This window comes from Eleginops maclovinus, chromosome 1, assembly GCF_036324505.1.
Source record: "Eleginops maclovinus isolate JMC-PN-2008 ecotype Puerto Natales chromosome 1, JC_Emac_rtc_rv5, whole genome shotgun sequence".
NCBI lineage: Eukaryota > Metazoa > Chordata > Actinopteri > Perciformes > Eleginopidae > Eleginops > Eleginops maclovinus.
The window spans coordinates 12,360,655-12,386,589 of NC_086349.1; the positions used below are offsets into that span (position 1 = coordinate 12,360,655).

Sequence of the window (25,935 nt, forward strand, 5' to 3'; positions counted from 1 at the left end):
TACCATCATTACAATGAAATATCGCACCAGAAGTTTCCTGCCATGCCCTTTCAATCAGAAGATGCTGTGAACAACAAACAGGACCAGAATTTAATAGATTTACATATTAGAACATATCAGAGTTGCTTAACTCACACTGAGAGTAAATCTCTCCCGATCAATATTCCTTTGGAGTATGGTGGGGCGTAAATGACCTAGACACAGTAAAAGCCAACAATGCCTGACAACCCAAGCTGTTCTGCGCCCCGTGGATCATCTTATCAAGCCCATCACGGCTCTGCTCCGCCATGTGCTTCTCCATGGCAGGGTTCAGGCTATTTTGAGTGCTTTCAGATCCATGAAATTGGATGTGAATTTGCATTTTTGTGCTAGCTACATCAATGTGACCCATTGTAATGAATAGGAAGTGATTGGAGAGGAGCAAAATTGAAGCCATTCTGCTGGAGTGTGAGCTCGAGGGCAATTTGTGATATGGTTACATTTGTCACATTACCATTGGACAAAAGGCTTAAAGAGTTTTAAAAACTTTCCAAAGTGGGCTCTTTTTTAAGTTCTCTGGCTATGGCATAATTTCCTTCAATTATAGGTTATTTTATATTTCTGATGAGAGCCAACCAGTCAAAGAGGCTTTGGGTAGAATTCACCAAAAATAACATTATTAAGAAATGTAAACTTTGACAGAAAACGTGGTTTCAATGCAAGTAGTAAAGTAAATGGTGGCTTTAGATCATTAAAAGAATGCATCAATCAAGTGACTAAGGTTGTTGAGACAGATGTTACACTTGACCTGTACGAAACCTCTCTGAAATATTTAAATGTTTGTAATTGGCAGGCTCACTAAAATTGCCATCCCTAAAGGAATAGATAAAAGGAAACTAAAATAAAATCACACAAAAAACATTTGATTCAAAAGAGCAATTTAGTTTTTATTTCCAAATCAAAGTAGTTGAAAGGTGGAAACAGCCAAGGCCGTCTGGGAGTTAGTCACCTCCCACCCAGCTGTAGTTCAGCAGTAAAGGGGAAGAGCCTTGGATCCAATTTAAATGGGATGACATTCACTGATTTTTCATCTTCACTCGCTAATGTCATCTTTCTATAAAGCCTTTTTACGGAACCACTTACTTTGCCTGAATCACTTTAAAAAGGTAGAAAACGCATTTCAATACATCTAAAATTCATGAGACAAAATAAAAAGAATGAATAAAAGGTAAGGAATGGGGCAGTTATGCTTTAGCCAAGGACATGTCAGATTGCTACTCCCACTGTTGCGTTATCTACACACTTTACTGAATCAAATTATTGTTGCACTCAAGACAAACAACAGTTCTTAAGTTAGTTCCCAAACTCACCCGACCACTACACTTACTTAGTCGACTAATGTCTCTCTGTTTAATGTCTATTCTGCCTTAAAATGACCACTTTCTCATAAAACATGTTTTTTCTCACCACATCTTACAAAAAAACCTAATGTGTTTTTTGTTGCAAACAACAAGTCCTAATATCAAACTCTGACCTGCAGCTACATACAAAGGGGGATAGATTACAAACTGTTAAAATGTAATGCCTGTCTACTTGAATATTTAAGATAAATCATCAATCGACACTCAACAAGTTGTCATATGTGGTAACCATAAGGGTAAACATGAATGAATACTAGTAGATTAAAAACAATTATCTCCCTCGTATTGGTCTTCTGGTCTTCCCTCACTCTGCTCTCCTGTTCTCAGAGAAGCACCATGCAGGCAGTAAACCCCCAACAGTGACTGACACCTGACATGTGAGCAGTGATAAACATCAAAGGGGCCTAATTCTTACAGGGCGATACTACTGGTGTCTCCGGAAAATTACAACGCCGTTGTGAAGGACTGCATTCAGAAAAAACCTGCTGCCATCTTCTCTTAAAAAGAGGATTTGAAACGCAGATTGAGCACTTAGCAGGACAGTGCTGATGGAAAATGTTATTGACCCTTCCTCTGATGCTTTCCAGCTCAAAACAGGCTACAATTTCACCCGAGGCAAAACCAATGAATAAAGAGTACGGAGCTGATGGAAATGAGAGAGGCAAGGGAAAAAAATGAGATAGAAATTGTGCAAAGTAATTAAACAGATAAGGCAGTTAGGTTAAACTAGAGCTGTTAAGAATTATATGCAATTACAGAACTGAATATGATAGGAGAAATCATCAGCAACAAGATACAAGGGAGACACACCCAGTATTGCTTTCATTAATACAGCTATTTCACCCTTCATTAAATACTGCATTACCCTTTGTGGCTCTATAAGCAGCACAGCATTTAGGCTGTAGCATGTTCCCTTTCAGGACAGGCATCCTTTACACTTGGCCGGTATTGCAATTGGTTGTATAATGTTGCATCTTGCATCAGCGAAAATCCTTAGACTTACACCAAAAATATCCCTTGGTTATCGAAGCAGATTGCGTTTCCTAATCTCCAACTAGATTATTCCTTCCAGCACTCTCAGCATGCGAGCAGAACCTTTTAAATATTTAAGTCTGCATTGTCAACAACATCAAGAACCGTTATACTTTTAGAGGTTTAAACCCCTACCAGATGGTAACAGGGACTGTTATATCATCCATCCAGAGGATTAAAAATGTGGGCTGTCTTTACTCCCATGTATGCACTGCACATGTGTTCAATGTGCATTTAATGTTGCAGGACATCATGAGGTGATGCAAGTCTTCCACATTGATTTTGTTCACCATATGTATAACGATAACAATTAATTATTCCCTAAATATAGATTACATTCTGAAGAAAGTGCAATGGTTGATATTGAGCACGCTGTTATTATGGTATATTTGGTTTTTGCAGCACCTTATATAATTGAATCTAACACATATTTGGAGATCCTTGTTTCTTCTTCATTAACGGCCTTTACCTTGTTCTTTGTCTCACAGAGTTATTACAACACAGAGAGAGACGCAAGTCCCTTGGTGTTTGAAAGAACATATTGAGCTACTGAGTCAGTCCGTTACAAATGACAGGACACTGACTCTCATAACAGGCTGCTCCTCCATGAATTACTCCCTTGACCTAAGGCCCCTTCAATCATAGAGAACACTTAATTAAGTTAAACCACAAGCAATAAATAAGACGAATGACACATCAGCACTGATGCTTGTCCTCATCTGTTGACAAAAGCAGCAGGACCCAGGTCAGGCCCAGGCAATGGATGAGACCAATCACGATGACACACAGTTCAGATCAGGCCTCGAAAATTGATAGGAAATGTGAATATGATCAACAGCCTGCTGGCAGCCCAGGGCACCGATTTGCACTATACGCTGAAGATTGAATGCTGCTTTGTGACAATGAAGCACCAAATCGTGGCTAGATGGATGCTCTCCAAGCCAAGGATCATCTCTGCTTCGATGGCAGAGAAACAGACATAAGAATTCATCTAGCTGCACCATCTGTTCACATATATCGGGGCTGTCATTTGATATGAGCTGCCCATCAAGAGTGGAGGCCTCAAGTTCACCTTTCGATCACAGGTGCCCCAGACTGCGGTCTTATAAAACGTGATGGATGAAGCCTGTAAAGTATCAACTATACAGAGTCTGTCAAAGCCCACCACACAATCATCACAGGGGTGTGAGAAGTTAAGCAGAGTAAACAGCAGAACTGGAGCTTTAATCAACAATTAAACGATGAAAAACACAGCGTGACAGGAACATAGTCGGTTAATTTGTGTTTTCTCATAATTACCTTTAACGCTAACTACTGTAAGAGTCTCTTGTTGCTGTTCGAGAAGATCAGGTCTGATAACAAACAATTTCCAGAGAATCCTACAGGGTCATTATACTTTCAGTGAACCAGAACATCTGATGTTTAATGAACTTTCTCTTTCCAAGGCAAACAAAAGCTGCATTGAACTCAAAAGAACCAAAGTTGAATTGAGGTGAACTAAACTAAACTCTGGAAAAAAACTAACAATGGAAAGTAGGCAAACTGCTCAAGACAATAATACAACACTAGTATTAGTACACATATTATTATAAGTGACAAACTGCTTGGTAAATATAATATGGACTTACAGGCGATGTGCAGACTGGCCTCTCTGCTGACGATGGTGCCAAAGGAGTTTGAGGCCAGGCACTGGTAGATGCCAATATCTTCCTCTTTGTTCAGATTGCTGATGTGTAAGTTTCCTCCCATGAGAGAGTAGCGTGACCCCGGTCTGGGCATGATGAAGGAGTCGTTTAGCTTCCACCTGCGATTGTAAGATTCACAACAAAAAGATCCTTAACACAGAAAGTTAAGATGCCCAGTAACATGTCATACCCATTCTTCAGACCAGCTGACACAGATGTAAAAACAACAATTCATGTCAAAAAGAGACTACCCAGTAATCTCAACTGTAATCAAACTGCCATTTGCTTGTTCAGAGCAGACATACAGTATATAACACGGTGTAATGTGTGTTTTCGCGAAACTGGAATGAATATAACTGAAAGGAAAAGCAATCACAAAAACGGTCATTTCAAAAAAGATTTCTAATTATAACACATCTCCTTCTTGCAAATCAAATGGTATTCATTTCTCTGACATTTCTCTTTGCCTATTTGTACATCAATGACAACCACATGAGGGAGGCCCTTTCCCCATGGATCAAAATTCTCCCATCAAATCATAGTGATCATTAGAAGGGAGGGACAAGGGAGGGACAAGCACTGAGGGCCAGATGCATCAAACTATGTACATTTAACAATAAAACTGTGTTTACGCACAGGAATTTTCCTCTGCATTATTTTCGTCAGATTAAGAAAGCCGCGCTGTGTGTGTGTGACTGATTCTTGTTTGTAAGTCTTGATCTTTGTGGAACTGGGTGCAGTTGGACAATTTCCACATCCTACAGTAAGCCTTAAATGGATGTAGAAACAAACTTAAGTTGGTTTTACACATAGGGAACACCTTAAAAGAAAACTTGCTGCATAGATTGTGTGTGTGTATTGTGAGGGGATTGTACTGTAAATGTGTGTGAGTGAGCAGTACAGTAACACTGATGCTGTGAACGTAGCATTGCAGACGGCTCACTACCAGCTAATTGAATTGAAGGGAGTTTCAGGCCTTTCAGTTGGACGAGCAATTATAATTTTAGTGACAAGCGGCTCTCAGCATTTTTGACGAAGTATGCATGAGGTGCACGCATCCTCAAATGTATGTCTTATTTTATAAATTCTAGTTTAGTGTGAGAAATTGTGAAGGCATTGTTAATTAATCCGGCCCCAGGAGTGCTGAAACAAAATGGCCACGTGTAATGCGCAGGATAATATTGCTTTTCTGTTATTGTTTTCAGTAATAACATGGGTCCAGCAAGTGTGTGAGTAAGGAATATGGAGACCAGCAAGATGCAAGAAATCAGCATTTAATTTTGCAAGATGTATGTGTAGCTTGATTTAGAAGACGTAATGGTGTTTACTTTGCGTAATTAAGGCATTTGGTCTAAGAAAACCTGCTCAGTCGATGATGGACGTTCAAACAAATGCAGCATGACCATAACGTCCTGAATTATAATATAGACTACAAGGCTGAGTTTCTAATCACTGTAAACAGCAAATGCAGCAAAATACCGCAAAGACAGGAAAAAGAAAAAAAAGTTTTGCATAAAGTTTTTCAATTCTGATACATTTCATCAAGGTTGTCTGTATAATTCTGTGGCGAAGGTGGTGTTCAAATAGAACTTTCATTCTCAAATCAAATCACATTAAAACGTAAGGAAAATTAGAAAAAGGAAGAGAGTAAACAAGGACCAACAACAAAAGTGATACAAGCAACTCTCAGTAAATGGCTTTTCATGAAGGAAATAATACACATTTAGATTCAATGGTAGCTCCTCACTCTTGATTAGGTTTTAAAAGCTCTCTTGAGGTTTCTATTTCTGACTTTCTTCCTCCTTTTTTAGTGGTTAGGATTTAGACAAAGACAGGTTGAAAAAGGGAGAGACATATGCAGTGGAGCGGTGCTCAACGGCAGATTGGATGATTAGATTGATTTAGTGATTTGGAGTTGCAGCTGAAACTAGTCCAAGAGCTCCAGATGAGACAAATCAAGGGGCCATGGTGACAACTTGAAGTGGGAGCTTTACGCGGTAGAGGTCATCGGGGAGTCTCAGACAAATTTATTTGCCCTTAACGACCCTGAAATAGACCTGTCTTTATACTCAGCAGTGAAGAGCCACTCAGCATATGGGTTATTCTGCAGCCACAAGTTACCTTTGGTTTAAAAGAAGGAAATTACCAAGGCGATGACGGCACTATGATGCATGCTGACTGAACTAACAACACAGCAATGTCCATCTGAATATCAGGTCCATTATTAAAAGGTATGAAAGCTTGTGATCTGAAAATCACTTCTTAATGTGGTACTGTATATCAACTGCCACAGTTGGTGGCACTAGCTGTAATTAAATAGCTCATTAAAGCAACATTTTATTTGATATGGAGCCAGGGCACACTCTCAGAACTTGATCTCTGAAAGGGCAAAGAAACTTGCCCATCTGACCTCATTAACTGATAATTTTAAAAAGGAGGACTATCCAGAGTGGGAGGAATAGTGACTGATAGCTTTAAAAATATGCAGCTGATCTAAGTGATACGATCTTGTACATTCATTTCAATTAGTGCCCATTAGGCATAACACCAAGGATCTTCAAGCTACATTACCGGCCGCATATGCTGATGTTATGAAGGATCGTTTCAACCTATTACACATTAAATGCTTGGCTTGGCAATTTGCATTTAATTACACTGACAGGAGTACAACTGCTATGTGGCCTCATTTGATAGATTATGAATTAATAGCGTATGCGCTTATTGTACTTAGAAAATCATTGTTTGTCATTTATTTTCATTTGTTAAAATTTTGGAGGCAGTGAACTCGGGCATTCATTTTTTTCTAAGACACTTGGTGCACAACCTCGCACAGCCGGTGTGCTGAACATGGACAAGGACAGCAGCAGGTATCCCACACCTCAGTCCATCAAGTGAGTTGAGTAATGTTTATCATTGATTGATAACATCCAAATGAGATTTCCGGTGGTAATGTCTTTGCTACTGTGGGCAGTGATGCTGTACATATCCTATAACTGAAGCAGACCTGAAGCAGAGATAAGGAAGGACAGCTTCTGCCACGTTATTTTTGGTACTCGCAATACACTCTAGGCGTGTTTCTCTTTTCAACTTGGTCTCTGTCATGAGAACAGAAGAGTTTTGGTGCACAAAACTGTTGGGTCACTTGATCTTTCAAATGGTTAGTGATACGGCTGACAGGAAGCTCTTAAAGTGAGCTATACAGCGGATCAATGTCCACCAGCCAATGCTAATATGCAATTGACCAACAACAGAAGCCAATTAATTCATCATTCTCAAATTATCACTGTCATTGACGCCAAGTGCTGAAGGCAGTGAGCCATAAGGTCTACAAATCCTCAGCTCTCCCAGGGCATTAAATCCAATCTCTGTTCGTTATTAGTACAAAATTTGCCCTTGAAAGCAAAAGAAAGTTCTGCATTGTACAAATGTTGTGCATAAAGTCGTGCCTGGAGGTGTTACCTGTAAAAGGGTGTTGGGGGTCCCTGGGCCTCACAGCTAAACACCACCTCTCTGCGGTTCTCGCCAGGTTGAAGGGGGAACACCACACTGCCGGGTTGTTTGGTGAACACAGGCCGCAACAGGACTCCGCTTCCTGGGTGGAGAACCAAATATACCTACATCAGCTTTGATGTCTTGGTGAGCCGGACAACACATATTCATATTTTTGTACTTGCAAGTAGAACATGAGTGTTTACAGAGGCAGGAAGCAAGTGGAAAATCAGTACTGGACAAGAGAAGGTTACATCATTGTAAAATCTCTGCTTAGTATGGATCTGTTGTCCATGTGAGCAGAAGCCATGAGCACATCAGTCGTATTTGTCAGAAGAAATGCATAATCGGTTGGTGACCTTCATATAACTTTAACGCAAAAATGTGAATGTGAAGACTTGTCAAAGGCATATTGCAATGCTGCAGTGCTTCAGTGCAATTGCATCTTAACACTTTACACCACTTTCCCAGGGGATGTAATTCAACAAGACACAAGAAATAAAATGCCATAACAAATACTGAGTGGGATATGGTCTCACTTTAAGTTGACCCCTCTCATTTGAGCCCTTAACATCGTGCTCTTTATGACTCAAATGGAAGAAAAGCATTTACTTTACTGAAGGAAAAATACAGGACTAAATATTTATTGTAATTCCTGAATATATATTAAAAAAAGCAATAACGATTCTTGTGGTATTTGCCTTTATTCTAAATGTCATACATATTATTAGTCAGGAAGAAAGGTTGCTATTATACAAACACCAGTAAAGCTGGCAAATATTGTTAAATAACACTTTTACACTATTCCTGCATATATGCACTATGTGTCCACAGGTTATTTTTATCACAATTGTTCATGTATTGTTCTGCAGGGAAGAAAACATACACAATATAATGTATATAACACAGCCTACGATGAATAAATATATTTCTGGAGGGACAATGTAGGATATAAAAAGAAAGACAGCAGCATTGTTAGTGTTACATCCGTTTCCTAGTTCATCACAAAGGTACAATAGTAGATGCATGTTTTGCAAGCAAAGCCTACAGTAAGAGTGACCCATGGGGTAGTCAACATTTCCCAGGAATAAACATTTCTTTCTGTGATGGAAAGGAATTAATTTGGATTTGTCAGAATACATTTGCATTCTGTAATGATACAGAAGAGGGAAGATTCTGTAGGTAGGGTAACTCATTTGTATGAGAGGCAGGTATCCCTTTCAAGTTTTTGGTGCCATGGGAGAACAGGTTTATCCTCAAGACTCAAAATAACTGCCTGAGAGGGTGGGGATGCTTGACAAGGGACCTTGTACGCTGATTGTTCCTCTCCACAAGGATGAACCTCTCAGAAAGTTACAGAGAATAAAAAGGCTGCCTAATTATAATCTTTGTTAGATGAAGCGTGTACCTCGAAGCAGTGTTGAGAGAAGATTGATTACCAGAAGACACCTCTTGTACAGTCCATACTCAAATACACATCCTCACACTTGTTGTACACAAACCGGGAAGGATGACAAAGCCTGCGGTAAACATGAGATGAATCACTGTGCCTTATTAAATTGATAAATGATTCCAGTTATCAAGTCAAAAACATTTGCGTTCAGCATCGTTTTGAAGAATGCCTAAATTGGGGCAATTCAGCTGGCCGCCCCTAAAACATAATCAAGCCTTTTAGTTATTTATAAGCACTTTATCTCGCAGAATTTCCAAAGATAGAACTCAAAGCCAAATCATGAGATGTTTTATTTTATCTGATAATCACTCATTTAACTTAATACAAACAGAAGAGTATTTATAAAGCACTTAAATTCTCCCGCCTGAATAATACTTCAACCCAAAGGTGATCTTGCATGCAGCCCAATGTAGTGTTTGTAAATCCTGTTGAAAAGTATTCATTAATGATGTACAGCCAGGCTTAGGGAGTAACTGAATACACAGGATGGCTCTAAGTAATTAGGACAAATATATTCCATCACAGGATTACAATTTAAGAATGTAGAAGGGTATACTACAAGGCTCATGCGCACATAACAACACTGCACGATATAAGTCTCACACAATCTCTAATGTTAGTAGAAAGAATATTTTTGGCAGTAGAGCATAAGAGTCGGACATTACATATCAGGGCAAGTTATTTCAAAGCAGGATTGTATGAGAAATGTCCAGTCCATACAGGCTATTCATATTATCCTATTATTCTTTGACTCATTAAATGATGACAGCACTTTCACTGGAAGTCAAAACTTGCAATGTAGCAGGATGATGTTCCCCATATTTTTCTTCAGAAGCAAAGTTAATGGTAATATTACAGCCTTGTTATGTTCTCTTCTCTTACAGATTTAGTATTTAAGGAATCCAAAACTAACAGGATTAGTAAGTAATTAGTGATTGTAGCGGAAAGCATATACATTTAAAGATTGAAGAATGGTTGATTCATTGTCACAGCAGTTTTGTGTGCTAACAAATGAATGCAGTAAATGCACTGCTGTGGCTTTTCCTCAAATTATGTTCATGACCACCTGATTAAGACTGTGGTAAAACCTTTTTTTGGAGCGCAGTGAGTGTTTCATGGTGCTTATTTAACGTGTTGGACCCTGCACTTATCACTGGCACCCTGCTGTTGCCAAACTTAAAGCAGAAACAACCGCTCAACAGAACCACTCGCATTATCTCTACTGCACCCAGTAGCAAACTACCCAATCGTGCTGAACCCTGTCTGTGAGAACATTTTTGCATAACCTTGGTGGGTATTGCACTCTTAATCAATCCAAAAGTGGGCTGCAAACCTTACTCAATATTCAATTAATTCGACACTAATCAACACAGATATTTGTTTGCAGCCCTGGGTTACCTAGTTTATCGCAGCAATGAACTGACCCGATCTTGGCAGCACCATGGAAACAGATATTGTAATGGTGAATGAGTGCCAGAATAATAATAAGGTATTTTGGCTCTGGGGGCTGTGCCTGGGGGCTCAGTTCAACCTGATGCTAACTCTTTGAAACTCTTTTTTTGCATTCATGAAATGAATGTAAGATGCGGTGGGGAAAAGCAGAATCATTTTCAGACTTTCTGGTATCCAAACACAGAAATTTGACACACTACAGCAGACTTAGATCTACAGGCTGAATATATTGAAAGTTGTTTTCGTCGAGAAATAAATCATATAAGTAGCTTATCAGAATCAGAAAAAGAATACCAATATTAGCCGCACAGAGGAGAAATGTACATTGTTACGTTAAAAGGAAAGTGGCAAAATGGGGCATGCATAAAAATACTAAAGATAAACTTTGGTTTAAACCTTGGTTTAACCGGACTGTGGATGTGTACTGGAAATACTTCTGTTAAAACTTCAAAATGTTAAAATAACATTGACATTTCTGTTAATGGATTCTGTACTCCTTAAGGGAACTAAAGAAGTCAAGAAACATGTTTGAACATGTTGTCAGAATCTGATTTCAGGTCCAACGCTGAGCACCCCGCAAGGAAAGCAAAATCATGAAAAAGCTCTCTATCAGAGGAGTGCACTGATCCAGAATCCTAACAGGAAGTTGACTGCACAATACTGCAGGACCGAGATGGAGGTCATTATGAAAAGGGTCTTTAAAAATAAAATGGGTCGCCTGCACTCATATCTGTCACTTGCTGCCAGATGGTGATATGTGCAGCTGTTTTCGAAGGCTCCTCACACAACACAAGACTCAGCATCAAAGCACAAGTGGAAGGCAGAGGGAGCTGTTTAGGAGACTGAAATAAAAACTAATCTCAAATTCAATAGTAGCTGACAGCAAATGAATTCCTCCGGCTTACCTCAGCATGAATAAACAGGCACATGGGGAGTTGGCTGTGGGGGAGGTATCGGTCGTTTGTGAGGTCCCAAATCCATTCGTTTCAGCTCAGGGTTTTATGCATCAAATAAAAAAAAAAAGCCAATCTTGCTTTTTAAAGCATCTTTCTCCTCTGTCCAGAATGATAAGGTAAACATTTAAGGTTTCGCATTCAGGGGCAGCAAATGTTACCCCGGAGCAGAAGGATGGTTTGAGTTGTTTTGAGCAAAGTATGGAGTCAATCACATCTGTTTTAAATATTATATCTGTGAAACTTGTTTTTCGAGGTTCCATCAATATTTTCACATTAAATTCACCAGTAAAACTTCTGAAAAAAGGGAGAATATTGGAAGGAGATGGATGCCGTGTTGTGATTCCAGTACTACTATAAGGTAGCAACAAAATAAAGAAACAGATCAAAAATAAATACCACTAGAAATAAAAATATATGATCCAGCGTTCTTTATTGCTAGGACTTTACAGTGTACTGTACTGCAGAATCTTTTTTATTTAGTTAATTACATTTTTAGCAACACAATCGGTATTGAGAAGAAAGTGGTTACAAACCAATATCCAACCATGTCACACCATTCTCAAGCTAATCAAAGCAAAAGCATCTAAAATTCAATAACACTCATTGTATCCAGTGTATCAATGCTGTGTTGGCTGTAGACACATGGAATTGATTAGGTGCAGTCCCATATGTGGGAATGGCAAATTGCACCTATTTCTTGTTGTTGCTTCCTCTGTTAAATGTCTACATAAATCCAGCAATGCATTGCTTCTAAGAATGCCATTTGTCATCTAATTGCAGTAATGTTGCAACTATTACCTCCACAAGAAGGGTGAGGTAATTTGTCACCTACCAACTGCTATGCACTAATGGAAACATTTATCATGGTTTGGAAAATATTTCCAACTCAGTCACGTACATAATGCTTGAATTGACCATTAGTCCTCACTTTTTGAAAATGCAGTTTAAATTGAATGTAAATATCTGATAAAAATACAAAAATCTCAGAAATAAATATCAGGCAATTTTTCTCACTCTATCAAAGTTACTGTATATGAGAGAATACTGTGAGGCTGAAAATGTTTCATTGCTTTTTATTAATTTAAATTAGTTGATAAAAGCATAATTACAGTCTCCACTTACATGGAGGATGATACAAGTCAAATGTTGACATTAATTCGTAGTAATCTTCACAAACCATTAACTTCATAAGAGCAGCTCACAGCAATGCTCCAGGCTAATGGATGTACCTCGACAGAAATACATAATACTGTTTAATTGATAGTGATGTATTTACAAAAAGTAATAAACAGTACAGATTCCGATTATTATAGAGCTATAATTAATGCCACAGAAACACATTTAAACTGGCAGATTTTTCATTCCTGGATAAAACCAGAAAAAAATACAGCCAGCTATGGGAGGAAGACCCACTGGGGAATATTCCACATCTTCACATATACAGAACTTCAAAGATGCAATAAAATCCTTGCTTAAGGATTCCTAAAAGGCTTTGCCATGTTCTGATGAATCAATGAGGTAAGTCAATATTTTAAACTCCAGTCGTCTCTGGGATGCACACAGGGATAGAGAGCAAAGTAAAAGTAGTTCTAGGAGATTATAAGACTGGCCAGAAGCAGCGCTTCATTTCCATGGCTAAGATATAAACCTGCTCAAAATCCACAGTGGGCTGGTAACACTCTCAGTCTTGTCTTGTCATTTTTATTAAGGGTGACCACTGTCTGTGTCACATTAAAGGATAGGTTGATATCTATTTGAGTCCGTCGTAAAACTATACTTGCATAACCATATGTAAATGTAACAGTTTTCAGGTCTCCCAATGGTGGAGTTAGTCCTGAAACCCAGAAATTATTTATGTAAGCATTTTACAAATTCCTGTTCCCTCATCTCAAAGTCAAAGGGATTGCAAGGCGTGTGGTCAGAAGCCAGAAATAAGGTCTGTGGATAACACAAGCTTAAAAGATGTTCACATTTTGTTCAATGACATAAAATAGTAATCTAAGCTTCTACTTCTATCTAACCTAAGTGTCTAAACTAGTGTCTAAATAAGCTACTAAACATCATCAGCGGTGGTGATGCGCAGCCATGCAACCTTGATGTAGTTCATTTATTGCCAAATGAAAGCTTTTACTCACGACGATTGCATTTACACTTCAAAAATCATAGGGTGTTAATATGTGGAGATTATCCTGCTGAATAAAGCGTGTGATACATGTTTGTTGCCGCAGAGGTTCTACCAAAGTCCAAGTTACTGGGCAAGGATATTTAATAGAAGAGGACCAGGTACCAAATATTTTCTGAGCAAAGGTCCCAATTCATGTATAGTCAACCCCTATGTCTTTAAAATGTAAATCTCCACTGTATGTTGAGGATACGAAGGTGAGACTTTAACATGCAGACAGATTTACCTGGCACTTTATTATTACCAATAATACTTAAGTCCAAGGAACATACATCTTTAAGTAAAACAAACCAATACAGAATCTTGTAGATAAAATAGTGTCAAAAAGGTGTGTCTCTTTAGAAAGAACAGCTTTGAGCCGCCCTTTTTCACAACATCAAACACAGAGAGCCAAAATGCATTACTTCTCTGAAACTGTTGACACCCATTTAACTAACCATGAAACATTTCTCCCAAAATAATTCTGAATTGTGCTGAAAGCATAAAACAAATGATTGCTGGTTAAAGCCATAACAGCAATCTGACTTGATTTGAAAACAACTTTGTTACCAATGCTGCAAAATAAATTGTAGTCCTTTAGTTCTAATAACAGATGTTCATTTGATTGCATTATTGCCAATTATTTTTAGGAGGATGCATTTAAATTCATTGAGCTTGTTGTAAAATGTTTTAAAATCAATATTTGCATCAAATGAATTATGTTTTTAGCAAGTGGTTTCATAGCAAGGGAACATTATGTTAAGCAAGCTCCACAGAACGTACTTATTTTAGGTTTTTCTCAATCAAATCGTGGTATGAAATCTCTTTGATATAGTTGAATGTTTTTTTTATATTGCAGTGAGTTAATTGAACAGAAAATGTATCTCCGTTCTCCAGTCTCAGTCTACAGAGTTTATCTGTAAGAGTTTTCTTGGTTACACCTATGACTGTGATTTACCAACATGTTTTTTACCTTCTGACTGTGAATAAAACCACTTCTGTCAGATGGGAACTGTTGATCTGATGCTGGAAGTGGCTTTCTGCGGAAAGGTTTTCTGTGCGTGTGTGTGTGTGTGTGTGTGTGTGTGTGTGTGTGTGTGTGTGTGTGTGTGTGTGTGTGTGTGTGTGTGTGTGTGTGTGTGTGTGTGTGTGTGTGTGTGTGTGTGTGTGTGTGTGTGTGTGTGTGTGTGTGTGTGGCAAACCACATCAAGCCGTACCTCAATGCCTATTCTTTGCTCCCTTGCTCTAACTGGCTAACACATTCACACACACACATCCAGTACAAGCCCCGGTCTCTGGTCGTTCAGCCCCCCTCTGGGAGGAATAGTGTAGAGCTGGTTAACTCCCGATGAACTCGCTATGGGAGTGACTTCCCCTTGGCCCCATTGCCCTCCCACACAGTCAATGCTGTTTTGAGGGGAAAAAAACAACACTTCCAAGTCTGGATAAATAAACTAACCAGAAGCACCTATCTAACTCCCTCACACTGTGCTTCTCTACACAGTATTGCAAGCCTGCATACTAAAATGCTTATCAAGTCCTACTCAGAACACAGAGGCTTTGGAGGTCTATCGTTATATTGCGCCATATTTGTCTTGCAAGCAGAGCATATGTAATGTAACCCCTTACTGAATATTAATGCTGGGTTACTCTGTGTCTTTGACTGTGCGCCTCGAGAGTGAGGCAAGGGCTGTTCAACACAATGCTTTTCAGAAACTGTTTGCATTCTGCTCCTTTGTTAAGCACTAATCTGTTTTAAATAAATAACCCTGAATGTGTTTTTTGCACCTCAGGATTGCGAGAGTGCAGATTATGGCAGTGCGGCACAGACTTTAGTGCTCTCCTGTTGTCTGTTCAAAAATCTGTCAGGTCTGTGGCAGGATTTCCACCGATTTCGCAGACATTTGCTCGTCTGTATGTTTAACAGAATGCTTAAGTAGGACATAATATGTGATTCAGACATGTGGTGTAGATCCTTAATCCCATAGTGAATCACAGTTCCCTGAGGAAAGCCTCATTAGACAACCACTGATGTGTATTGGATTTAGTGATAAGTGGTGCTAATTGCCATGTAGGCAAATTTAGGTGCCGACGTGCTGTTGTCGTACACACACAGTGACCGTTACAAGCACACGCACGCACATGCTTGCACGCACGCATGCACTCTAATTATTTTTGGTCCAGCTGTGAGGAAGGGCTGCTGATTTGGAGCAAGGCAACATGAAAGATTAGTCATTCTTCAAGAAACTGTGCTCATGCGACAAAGCCCTTATTCATCTTGTTCTCAGCTTCAGACTCTGACATGCAGAAGAGAACTAGCATTTGACCCTGAACATTTTGTAAGGGAGGAAATTAGGTCTCTCATTAAAAGCAAGATCAATGACAAGATATCGGCACGACTGCCAGTGCAATCTCTATTAGGGTAACAATCGAGGGGCTCTTCAGAATGAATGACTGCACATTCAACCACTAAGAAAGAGACCGTCTCTCAGAGATAGAAGCCTGGCTTATTCTTTTTTCAACAGAACTCACTGGCAGGAAAAAAAAAAGATATAGCTGCTAAGCACAACTGAAGGAATGTTGATTTGCTGACTTGAGCTGACAATAAGGTAAACATTTCCTACCGTTTGTAAAACTGTAGTAAAGCTTTGGTAGCTCTATACCATAAAAACCTTTGCTTTTCAATTTTTTATTTGTGCCAGTTGTTCTTTAAAAAATCTATAATTAACAATCCATAAGCCCTATGCTAACAACATGAGGAAAAGAAATTATGCTTGGGAGACTTACCTGCCACACAGTCCACCAATGACAGCAGAAGAATAAGTTTCCATAGCAACTCCATTTTAATAGTCTCAGGTCAATGCAAGCTCACATCAAATCACAGGTGTGTAGAATCCTGGCTTGGTCCTTTTCCCAGTTTTTCTGTTAAATTAAAAGAGAATGGGGGAGGGAAGCCATTAGAAAACAACAGCAGGAGAAGGTCAACGTTTGTAATATACAACACAAAAGCTTGGTAATAAAATAAACTATGTATTATCTGATAACATTCAATCTTTGCAAATACTTTTCTCGTCCCATTGTGAAAGAGCCGTTTCTTGATCTCAAAGATATAGATTATACCCAGACTGTGTTCAGAAAAGGATTTGTCCAAGCAAAGCACTTATAAACACTCGCGGTAGCATTTGCTTAAGTGTGCTTAACATTGCATAATAGGGATCCTGTCTTCAAGAGAAACATAAAGGGATTGCTTGTTTTCAAACCTGCTGAGACAAAACACAAAGCAAGCTGGCTGTCTGACACTTCCCTAGCATGTAATAAAGCACTGTCCTGGCTCCTCCAGTTCGTCTGAGCAGGAGGGATTATGTATTTCTGACATAAAGAGATGAGTGTACGCAGGGCAAAACAATTTCAGTCCCCAGAGTGAACCACATATTGATTTTTCTCAAGGACTTTACCGTAATTTATCCCTGCTAAGACTCAAATGATGTCCCCCCCAAAAAAGTTGTGAAATGATAATGAGACAAATTCCACCCGTCGCTGATAAACAATGATGTTTTATTTGTGTAAATGCTCTAACTCTCCCGATACTTTGATATAATCCTTCATGATAAAGCAACATATAAATGTTTGCGTGTGAAAGGCTGGTTATAGAGTGAAAAAGGATGAAGAGAGGGAATTAGCCATCGTCTCTTCTCATGCCGACTCCCTCCCTGGTACATTTAACTGACTGATGGCACAGTCAGCACGCTGAAATTAATGAGGAAAGAATTAATAGCAACATACAGTATAGTCTATCAAAAGGCCTGTGACAAAAAAGCAGAGACAACAGAAAGATTACACTTTCATAGTTTCCCAGTTATCTGCAGGCCTCTTATCTTCGTAGCACTGAAAGGCATGACGGAGCATGCTGATGCTTATGTGAATATATCAACTGTGTCTCAGTCGCCTACACTTCTCTTCCTTCTGCGTATACTAAAGCATTAAAAGGTAACACTTTTCCCCTATAAATCTCATTATGGAGATTGGGTTTAGAGTGTCATCCTAGCTCCAACTTATCTTGCAGTTATTAGCATGCAAATGTCATGAGTAAATGTTGGCTTTTAATAATAAAACAGAGAGACTTCAAATCCTTTCTTGTGCTCCTGGATATTTTTGGAGTGCTCCTCCTTTGAGGAAATAATTGTGAGAGATGCACTGAATAAATTACTCCGCACAATGTTGTTTAAATGAAAAACAGGAGCCAAGAAACTAAGCAAAACAATTTATTCCCCACTCCACATAGCGCAATGTTATTTGGAAAAGCTTATAATTCAAAAACTGCTGCAATTTGACAAAACAACACTAGAAGGGAACATGACTGTGATGTGTGAACATTGACACACCCCATTCATAAAAGCAGGTATCTGTTGGACTCTAACAGCAATCTCCTGATCTCTACAGGAGACATCAGATGGCAGGTTAGTGGGGGATAAAGGACAGCCTTTTGATCCAAAGACGCTCAGCCCTGAGATGATGGCTAGGCCAGCCTGGAGTGTCCATGGCAGTATTTGACTTCCTCTTCAGTAAAATTAATTACCCTTGTGACCTTAAGTGGTACTGACAAGACCAATGACTTACTTTCATCCCAAATTGATTCTCTCATTTGTTTGCAGCCTGAGATGAAAGTTAATGATAGGGAAAGCTTTGCCTTTCAAGTTTCACCCTCTTTCATATCTCCAGGAAGAAGTCAGTGGTTGAAAATTGTAATATGATCAAGGACGGAATGACAGTCATAGCCTCAACATTTCCTGACCCAATTTGTACAAACTCAACTGCATTTAAATGTATTACAACAGTGATGTTATACATTTGACGAATTCAGCCTCTCGTTTCACAAATGCAGATGATGTAGCTGGAGAATAACACACAAAATATCAATCCAAGAAATTACACACGTAAAAAAAAAAGATATTTCTTTGGGGTAATGATTTAACTGCAGCGTGTGAAGGGCAGCATTATCTCTGTTGAGTGCCTCATATTGCTCCCTGGAAAACTGACTTTTGGGCTTAAGCACTTTGTCAATTTCTGAAGGAAATATAAATTGTATCTACCAAATTCAAATGCTCGGACATTGGTTTACTGAAAGAGGGCCAAACAGCCTGTGGTGTGATGTTGGAAGATCAAAACATTTTAATTAGTAGAAAGTCACAGTGATGAGCAGAGATCTGCAAAATGTCAGGTGCAGCTCAGAGATGTTGCCTCTGACTTCATCATCTGTGGTATTTCCACTAACAGTTGACCAAAATGTCAAGTTATCATAATAATCGTAATCCCTGATGATTTTTAGGCTAATGTTGAGACATCAATATTACAGAAGATTTTCCTTTGAGGATTATTGAACAACATTTTTGAAAACACATCAAATCAGTCAAAATGCCAAGCATTCAGGTTTGTCAAATGTGTGGATTTACTGCTCTTCTCTGTTTAATTTCATTGTGATTGGATATCTTTTTATTTTTGGACTATCATTCTGACAAGCAAGGCAAAGAAAACCTGACCTTAGGCAACCCATGCTTCAGGAAATGTTTATATGCATTAACAATTTTTTATATTCCTTATCAACAATCTATCAATGAATCAGTTTCATGTTGCCTGCACTATGCTACAGAGGGCAGTCAGGGTAAATTCCCTAGTGTATGGGACTTTAGCTAATGACATGAAATCAAAGCCATAGAACAGAATAAAGCTTGGATATAAACACTTCTTTTTCTTTGACTGTTGACGAAATGCAGCTGCTTTGAGACGAGCCTCAGATTTGAGGAGACAAAGCACTTCACCAAATGTCAGTGTTGTCAAAGTGACACGTCTCTTCCTCTTCTTCCCTGACAGCAGCAGCTGGAGTTGATAAACCACAAACTATAGTTCAGTCAGCCATAGTAACTGACAGTGATGTCCACTACACCCGATTTCTCGCTGCCATCAATTTTTCAGGGCTCAAAAATGTATTAATAGAGGGGTACTCCAGGTCCCTCTGGTTGAAGAGTCCAGATGAAGATAAAACTCACAATAAAATGCATGTGCGCTGCACACACACCCCCAGGCTCTGAATCATGAATGAGGCCAGACTCTCACACTCTGCAGGAATGAGAGAAGACCGGGAAAATGGCATACAATGCTGCATCTTTAATCACCTGAGCTGTGACTTCACTTGATCTGCAGACATCAGCTCGATCAGTGTTTGCCTGCATGTGAGGTTCATTCCAAGGCTCTGAGTGCCTCACGTCATTTAAAATTCATTTTCTGCTGGTGCTCGAGTTGAGACTCGTAGTAGTAGGGAACGTGAAATTTCGTCCTCGTCCTCAACACTTTGATTCACAGCGCACATGATTTAAAGATTCACAAAGCAGCTCTGCGGTAGAGTGGCCCTGATGCTGATATCAAGTCCTAATTAAATAATATCCACGTTTTTTACACATAATATTTAATTATTAGAAAACATAGCCTTAAGAGAGGAATTAGGATTATTGTTTTATCTTTTTCATTGATACTGTGAGCTTTTTATCTAGTGCTTTTCTTTTTAATGTTTGCAAATATTTTTGGTCCTTACTGAGTGTAGTTGTAATATCCAAACCCAAAATACACGTTAGTAGTGTCTTGTATTTAAAAAATAAATAATCTGACGGTTAATTTAAAAGGTATTTCGAGGATGCTTACTTCAGTACTGACTGTAAGCAATGAACTCAAAGGTACTTTCAAAGTTGGAAGGGCATGAAAAAGCAAGCCTGAAAACAACCTAAACTTCCCGCTGACAAACCTGATTTCTAAGAAACTATGCTCACATAACCAATGAGTTTAAAACTTTTCTTAAGCTTTTGAGCGTGCCAATGTTTATATTCCTCCCAAATTGCACACCATGGGAGTCAAGGGAGCGCCAACATAATCCCTAGCCAAGCTTGTACCTCAAATAGTGGCACAAGACAAAGAGACTAATGGTGTTTTGATCCAAGCACACAAGCCGCAGGCATGACATAACACATGCCAGCTTCTTCATTTCTCCAGACCACACCAGGGGCGCTCCACAAAGCGCTCAGCCCAATCTCCCCTGCGACACCATCAACTGAGCATGTGGAAAGGTTCTTCCTGCTTTTACACATGCCCGAAGCCCAATTTTCCGCATAATGAGCACATAATATGGTAATAATTTACACATCCTTATAGAGCTATGCATCAACATTCAGTCAGTATGTTTCTGAACACCCTTTATTCAAGCATTATTGATTAAACGGTTAAACCTCAAGCAATGCACTCATTGTAAATGATAATACTGATAGATCTAAGTGAATTGATTCATCACTGTGACTTTTTATTTAACTGGAAATAAACTAAATATAACTGGAGTGGCCTAGATTTTAATCACCCTAATTAGGCAACTGCAGCAAACATATTGTGTATTTATGGTACAGCTCATGCTAGCTCTGACTGAAAGCAGTTGACAATTCCATTTCACCTGCCTTTGCTTAAGAACTAATTAAGAATACCAATTGGATTTAACAGCATGCCAATTAATAGTTCCTAAAAAATACACAGATTTCAATATTTGGTTAAATACTTTGGTGGAACCCAGGAGTTATAATGCCTATAACCAGGAAAGTGTAAGCTAGTAATACTGTGAGGAATAAAGGATCCTCCTACAGTTTGAGAACCTAGGCTTAGTATGGCAATACAAACTAGAAGGATAATAATGACAACAGGTCTGGAAGATGAAAAAAGATAGAAACTGTGGCCCAATTGAAAATAACAATCTATTCGATCCAATAATGACAACACATTGTTAGGCAGCTACAACAAGATAAGTCAAGACAACATATGCATGTCAATCAAATATTAACTGGCTCTTACTGACTCTGAGTCGACTCCAAAAACGTCCAGCTGTGATATGTTCTATGTAAATAAATGCAACATGTTTTGAACAGTAGAGTAACACATTATATATAATGTGAAGAGATGGATAAATTGGCTCTTCCATGTGTTAATGGACGGTTACTGTATGTCTGAAGATATCGCTGAATCAAAATGAGGAGGAGGTTGAATCGTGAATCTACAAAACCCCACTGAGCTGGTGTGCATTAGAAATGAAAATATAAACATGTAGCAAAACACTGAGGAGTTTTGTTTCAGAAAAACAATCTGTATTCAGTCCAAGTACAAATTGTGGTTGTCTATTCTAAACATTTTAAGGCAAGCTAAGAGCTTCAGTTTTGTGTTGCTGCTGTTCTGTTTACAGTCTGTACTGTAAAGAGTCACAAAGATGAAGCAGTACCCTGACTCAAAGAGACTTGCCTTTTTTTATTGTATTTTAAGGAAGCCTGGAAAAAGGACCATGACGTGACAATTCTTATGGAAAGTTGGGGAACTGATCTCAAAGCAAAAGTTAAGTATAAACTCCCGACACAAACTTGCAATTGAAAGTAATTCCTCAGCTACACTAGAGGACAAGTCGTTTGATTCTGCCCTAAACTTATCACGTTCTGGTCCGATATTTTTTTTTATTTGCAACTGGGATATTACAGTACACCCATACACCGCTATGTTGAAACCAAATATATATCACATTTGCAAAAGAAGTTAATACAATGTTGCCTGTTTTTGCAAAAAGTAATATTTAAACCTTTTCAAATGAGGATGTTGGCTCTTTTTAAGGAAGGAAGTTTCGGAAAAGATCCGATGCCTCTCTCAGCTCTGTAACCTTTGATAAAATCATGACGCAATCATTTTTGTCTTTTTATTATAGGATGGCCTAAAGTGTTTGCATATATCTTTACGTATGTACATATAGGGGTGTACTTTATATACCGTATACGTGTGTATTTCTCTCGGTAAAGGAATCGTATGGTATCCATTTATGGCTGATGGTTTTGTTAATCATATTGCTTTGTATCCTAGCAAGTTTTTCCCTTTTTTACCACTGGGGCAAAGGGCTGGTTGTTTTCTTTGTAGTTTATCGCTTATTTGTTAAACTGGAAACATACACAAAAATCCCAAAAATCATTGCTCATAATTTTATATTTTTGTAAGCCAAAACTTTTACTATAAGTACTTAGTTTTGAAAAGATTAGATAAGCTCTGCAGGTAAATTGTTGGTGGTCTACTCTGCTGCATTCCTTAAGTTTGGAATGAACCACAAGGACACAATACTGGAACATTTTTCTGAAGCAGTCATGTTGATCCTTCTGAGCTTCCCTGTTAGGTGGAAATTCTGGAAAAAGGATTTCCACCTAACAAGCAAACTTTTACCTTTAACAACTTTTTACCTGCAATGACCCTTTTGAGTCTATGTGCTGTTTTTCCAGGCTCCGCTCAGTGGGGTACTATAAACTTCATTTTACACCCTCCTCCTCTTTCTAAACCAGTGACATCATCCGAAACGTGTCCAGCCATAAGCACTCTTCCCCAAGGAGATGTGTAGTAGCTCTACTACTCCAACCACTTGGATACTGAAGGTTAGAAGAGTAACTGCACTCCAAAGTCATATTTGTGTAGGGACTAACACCACATCCTTTGATAGAAAAAGTTATGCCCAGCGCACATCCAGCTGGCATTATGTCAACATGAAACAAACTAAATGTTAACAACACTGAGACTTCCCTGCAAACAATGGAAACAATGACACAAACCATAAAGATTTTGTGACAAAGAATAATTAAATGTCAAAAGAAACCCACCCTAAGCCATCTCTAAAAAATCCTACTTAATAGCAGAATCATAATGTGCGAGGCTTTCCCTCTCAAACATGTAGACACTTGATTTCACCAGAATAGCCATTTCTAACAGAGACACACGCTTAAGGACTTTAGACAATCTGATCAGTAATCAGGCTCAGAGCTGGTCGCAATCAAAGAAAGCAAGAGATGATGAGACTGGACTGAGTCCAATCCCACATTGATAGCTGGCCACAAATTAGTTCTGCCAGAGGTTTTAAATTAAGAATTAATAGGTGGATTTGTACTCTAGAATATATGCATGGTATAAATGATGTTCATGGAAATAAGAGGACACAAAGATTGTTATTATCTCTAATTGATGGTGTGGAAATTGTACAAACCAGTGGGGAACTGGCATTTCAAACCTGTTAGTTTTCCAATTGACACATGGCTATAAAAGCATGAAATATATGCCTTGACATGTGCAATTTCACCCTGGACATTTATTAATAGGCTGTGAGTGTGCAGCCTACTATTGCCCGAGAGAGAAATAAATAAAGAGCATCATTCTGAAAAACCCACAAGAAAGTACCCTCTACTCTGATATTTGTCGGTAAATTACTTGAATGTTTAACGCATTTCACAGTAATTATTTTGGCTGTGAGAGTGGAAGTTTCTATGGGCAGACGGTTAAGAGCAGCCTGATGATTGCAGAGACCGAAACAAGCAATAATGTGTTAATATCAAAAAACAGAGTGTATAGAAATGAAACACGATAAACAGTTGTAGTTAATTACCTGAGTATGACCCCTACGGTGTTGGCTGATGTTTATCCCTTTTCGGATATCCATGTTACACCGCGCATCTCTTCACTCCTTCAGCCCAGCAGCTGCCAGCATCGAGTCCACGGCGACAGTGAAGTTCGTCACTTCAAAGTGCGGATGCTGCTCTCGTAGAAATGGCCCCAAACTCTCCTCTTCTCCTCTTCTGAGGGCAGGCTACCTTAACATCTGGCGTACACTCTTTCCACCCTTAGGTGCCTTCGGTGTTTACAGAGTCCGAGCAGTTAGCAGCCCGGTCTTCCACACTCCTGTCCCCGGCACGTTAACTCAGGGCACCCCGGCAGTCCTGCTCGCACCGCCGCCAGGCTGATCCAAACTAAACACGCTGCCGTGGCTTGCAGCATAAAGGTCTGCGGTGAGGAGGTTTTAAATGTCGCTGTATGAATACTTAGAGTGGCAGAAAGTGATCACACGGCTGTGTTCAGTCTTAGTGTCCGAGAGTCCACAGGATGGCAGGACTTAATTGCCTGTGCGTGGCGGCAGTGGCACATGGGGCATCACATCATAGACTGTGGGTACAGTAGGTGTTCCTGTTTTTGTGTACAAGATGCAGGTTCACAGCACGCTCTTCATATCCTCAGGTCATCACGAAACAAAACCTATACAATGAATCACCCTCCTTATCTGACATTTTTGGGTAATTGCTTCTTTTTTACTTTTCTATGTAAGAAATTAAAGCCGCAAAATGACTATGCTACTTGTCCTTATTCTGAGTGGATTCATTATTAGGAAGCTCGCTAGAGTTGTCATAATATATTTATGTTATTATTTAATTTGTTTCAGAAAAACAATCTGTATTCAGTCCAAGTACAAATTGTGGTTGTCTATTCTAAACATTTGAAGGCAAGCTAAGAGCTTCAGTTTTGTGTTGCTGCTGTTCTGTTTACAGTCTGTACTGTAAAGAGTCACAAAGATGAAGCAGTACCCTGACTCAAAGAGACTTGCCTTTTTTTATTGTATTTTAAGGAAGCCTGGAAAAAGGACCATGACGTGACAATTCTTATGGAAAGTTGTCCTTATTCTGAGTGGATTCATTATTAGGAAGCTCGCTAGAGTTGTCATAATATATTTATGTTATGATTTAATTAATTGAACCTTTCACTTGCATAACAATTTAATGTGGTTTAATTTGAATGCATTGAGGTCAGTCTGAAAAATGGTATTCTGTGTTGAATGCTTGCTTTCTTTTTTCTAGTACGTAAAAGCTGTTAGGCAATTTAAAATCATATGACATATTTGGATCATAATGTCAAGAAAACACGGAAGGTTTATTATCATAAAATGTTCCACTTTACCATTATTCATCCTACATAAATATTATAATAAAATGCATTGCAATTATTAATAGGAGGTTCTTGCTTCCAAAACCAGTTACCAGACTCAGGTGTTTACACTTACTGATGATGTCTGATTGAAGATCTTCTCAGGACTGTTTATGCACATAACTGTTATCTTCATCTTCCTCTCCCTTGTTTTACTGTAGCCATCTTATAGTAAACCTCATATAGTTTGGTGACATAAGGTCATCAACAGCTTAGCCCCACCCAAAACACACATGGCTCAAAGACTAATCAGTAATTGGAAACACCTGAGCGGGTGTGCAGAGCCTTTACCTGTAACTAGTTACTACAGGTATCAAAAATGTGAAGAAGAAATACTGTATAAAGTGCTATAACATGGAAATACGGTACATAAGTACAGGTTCGTCAATACTGTACTTAACGTGATTGTACATTTAAGTTGATGTTTTAATAGCAGTGTCACAGCACTATCAAATAGTGTTAA

The 25,935-nt window shown here is 38.9% G+C and overlaps 1 protein-coding gene across 1 annotated transcript in view; it reads right to left on the reverse strand.

Annotated features, from left to right (window-relative positions):
* Nucleotides 1-24,581, reverse strand: part of cntn3a.1 (contactin 3a, tandem duplicate 1) — a 73,041-nt gene extending 48,460 nt beyond the window's left edge. Inside the window, exons 1-4 of the mRNA XM_063895735.1 lie at nucleotides 24,106-24,581; nucleotides 16,416-16,550; nucleotides 7,577-7,709; nucleotides 4,061-4,236 (exon numbers count right to left, since the gene is read on the reverse strand). Of these exons, the coding sequence (XP_063751805.1) occupies nucleotides 4,061-4,236; nucleotides 7,577-7,709; nucleotides 16,416-16,470 (364 nt within the window). The 5' untranslated portion in view covers nucleotides 16,471-16,550; nucleotides 24,106-24,581. The remainder of the gene's footprint in view (nucleotides 1-4,060; nucleotides 4,237-7,576; nucleotides 7,710-16,415; nucleotides 16,551-24,105) is intronic.
* Between the last annotated feature and the right edge of the window lie 1,354 nt (nucleotides 24,582-25,935).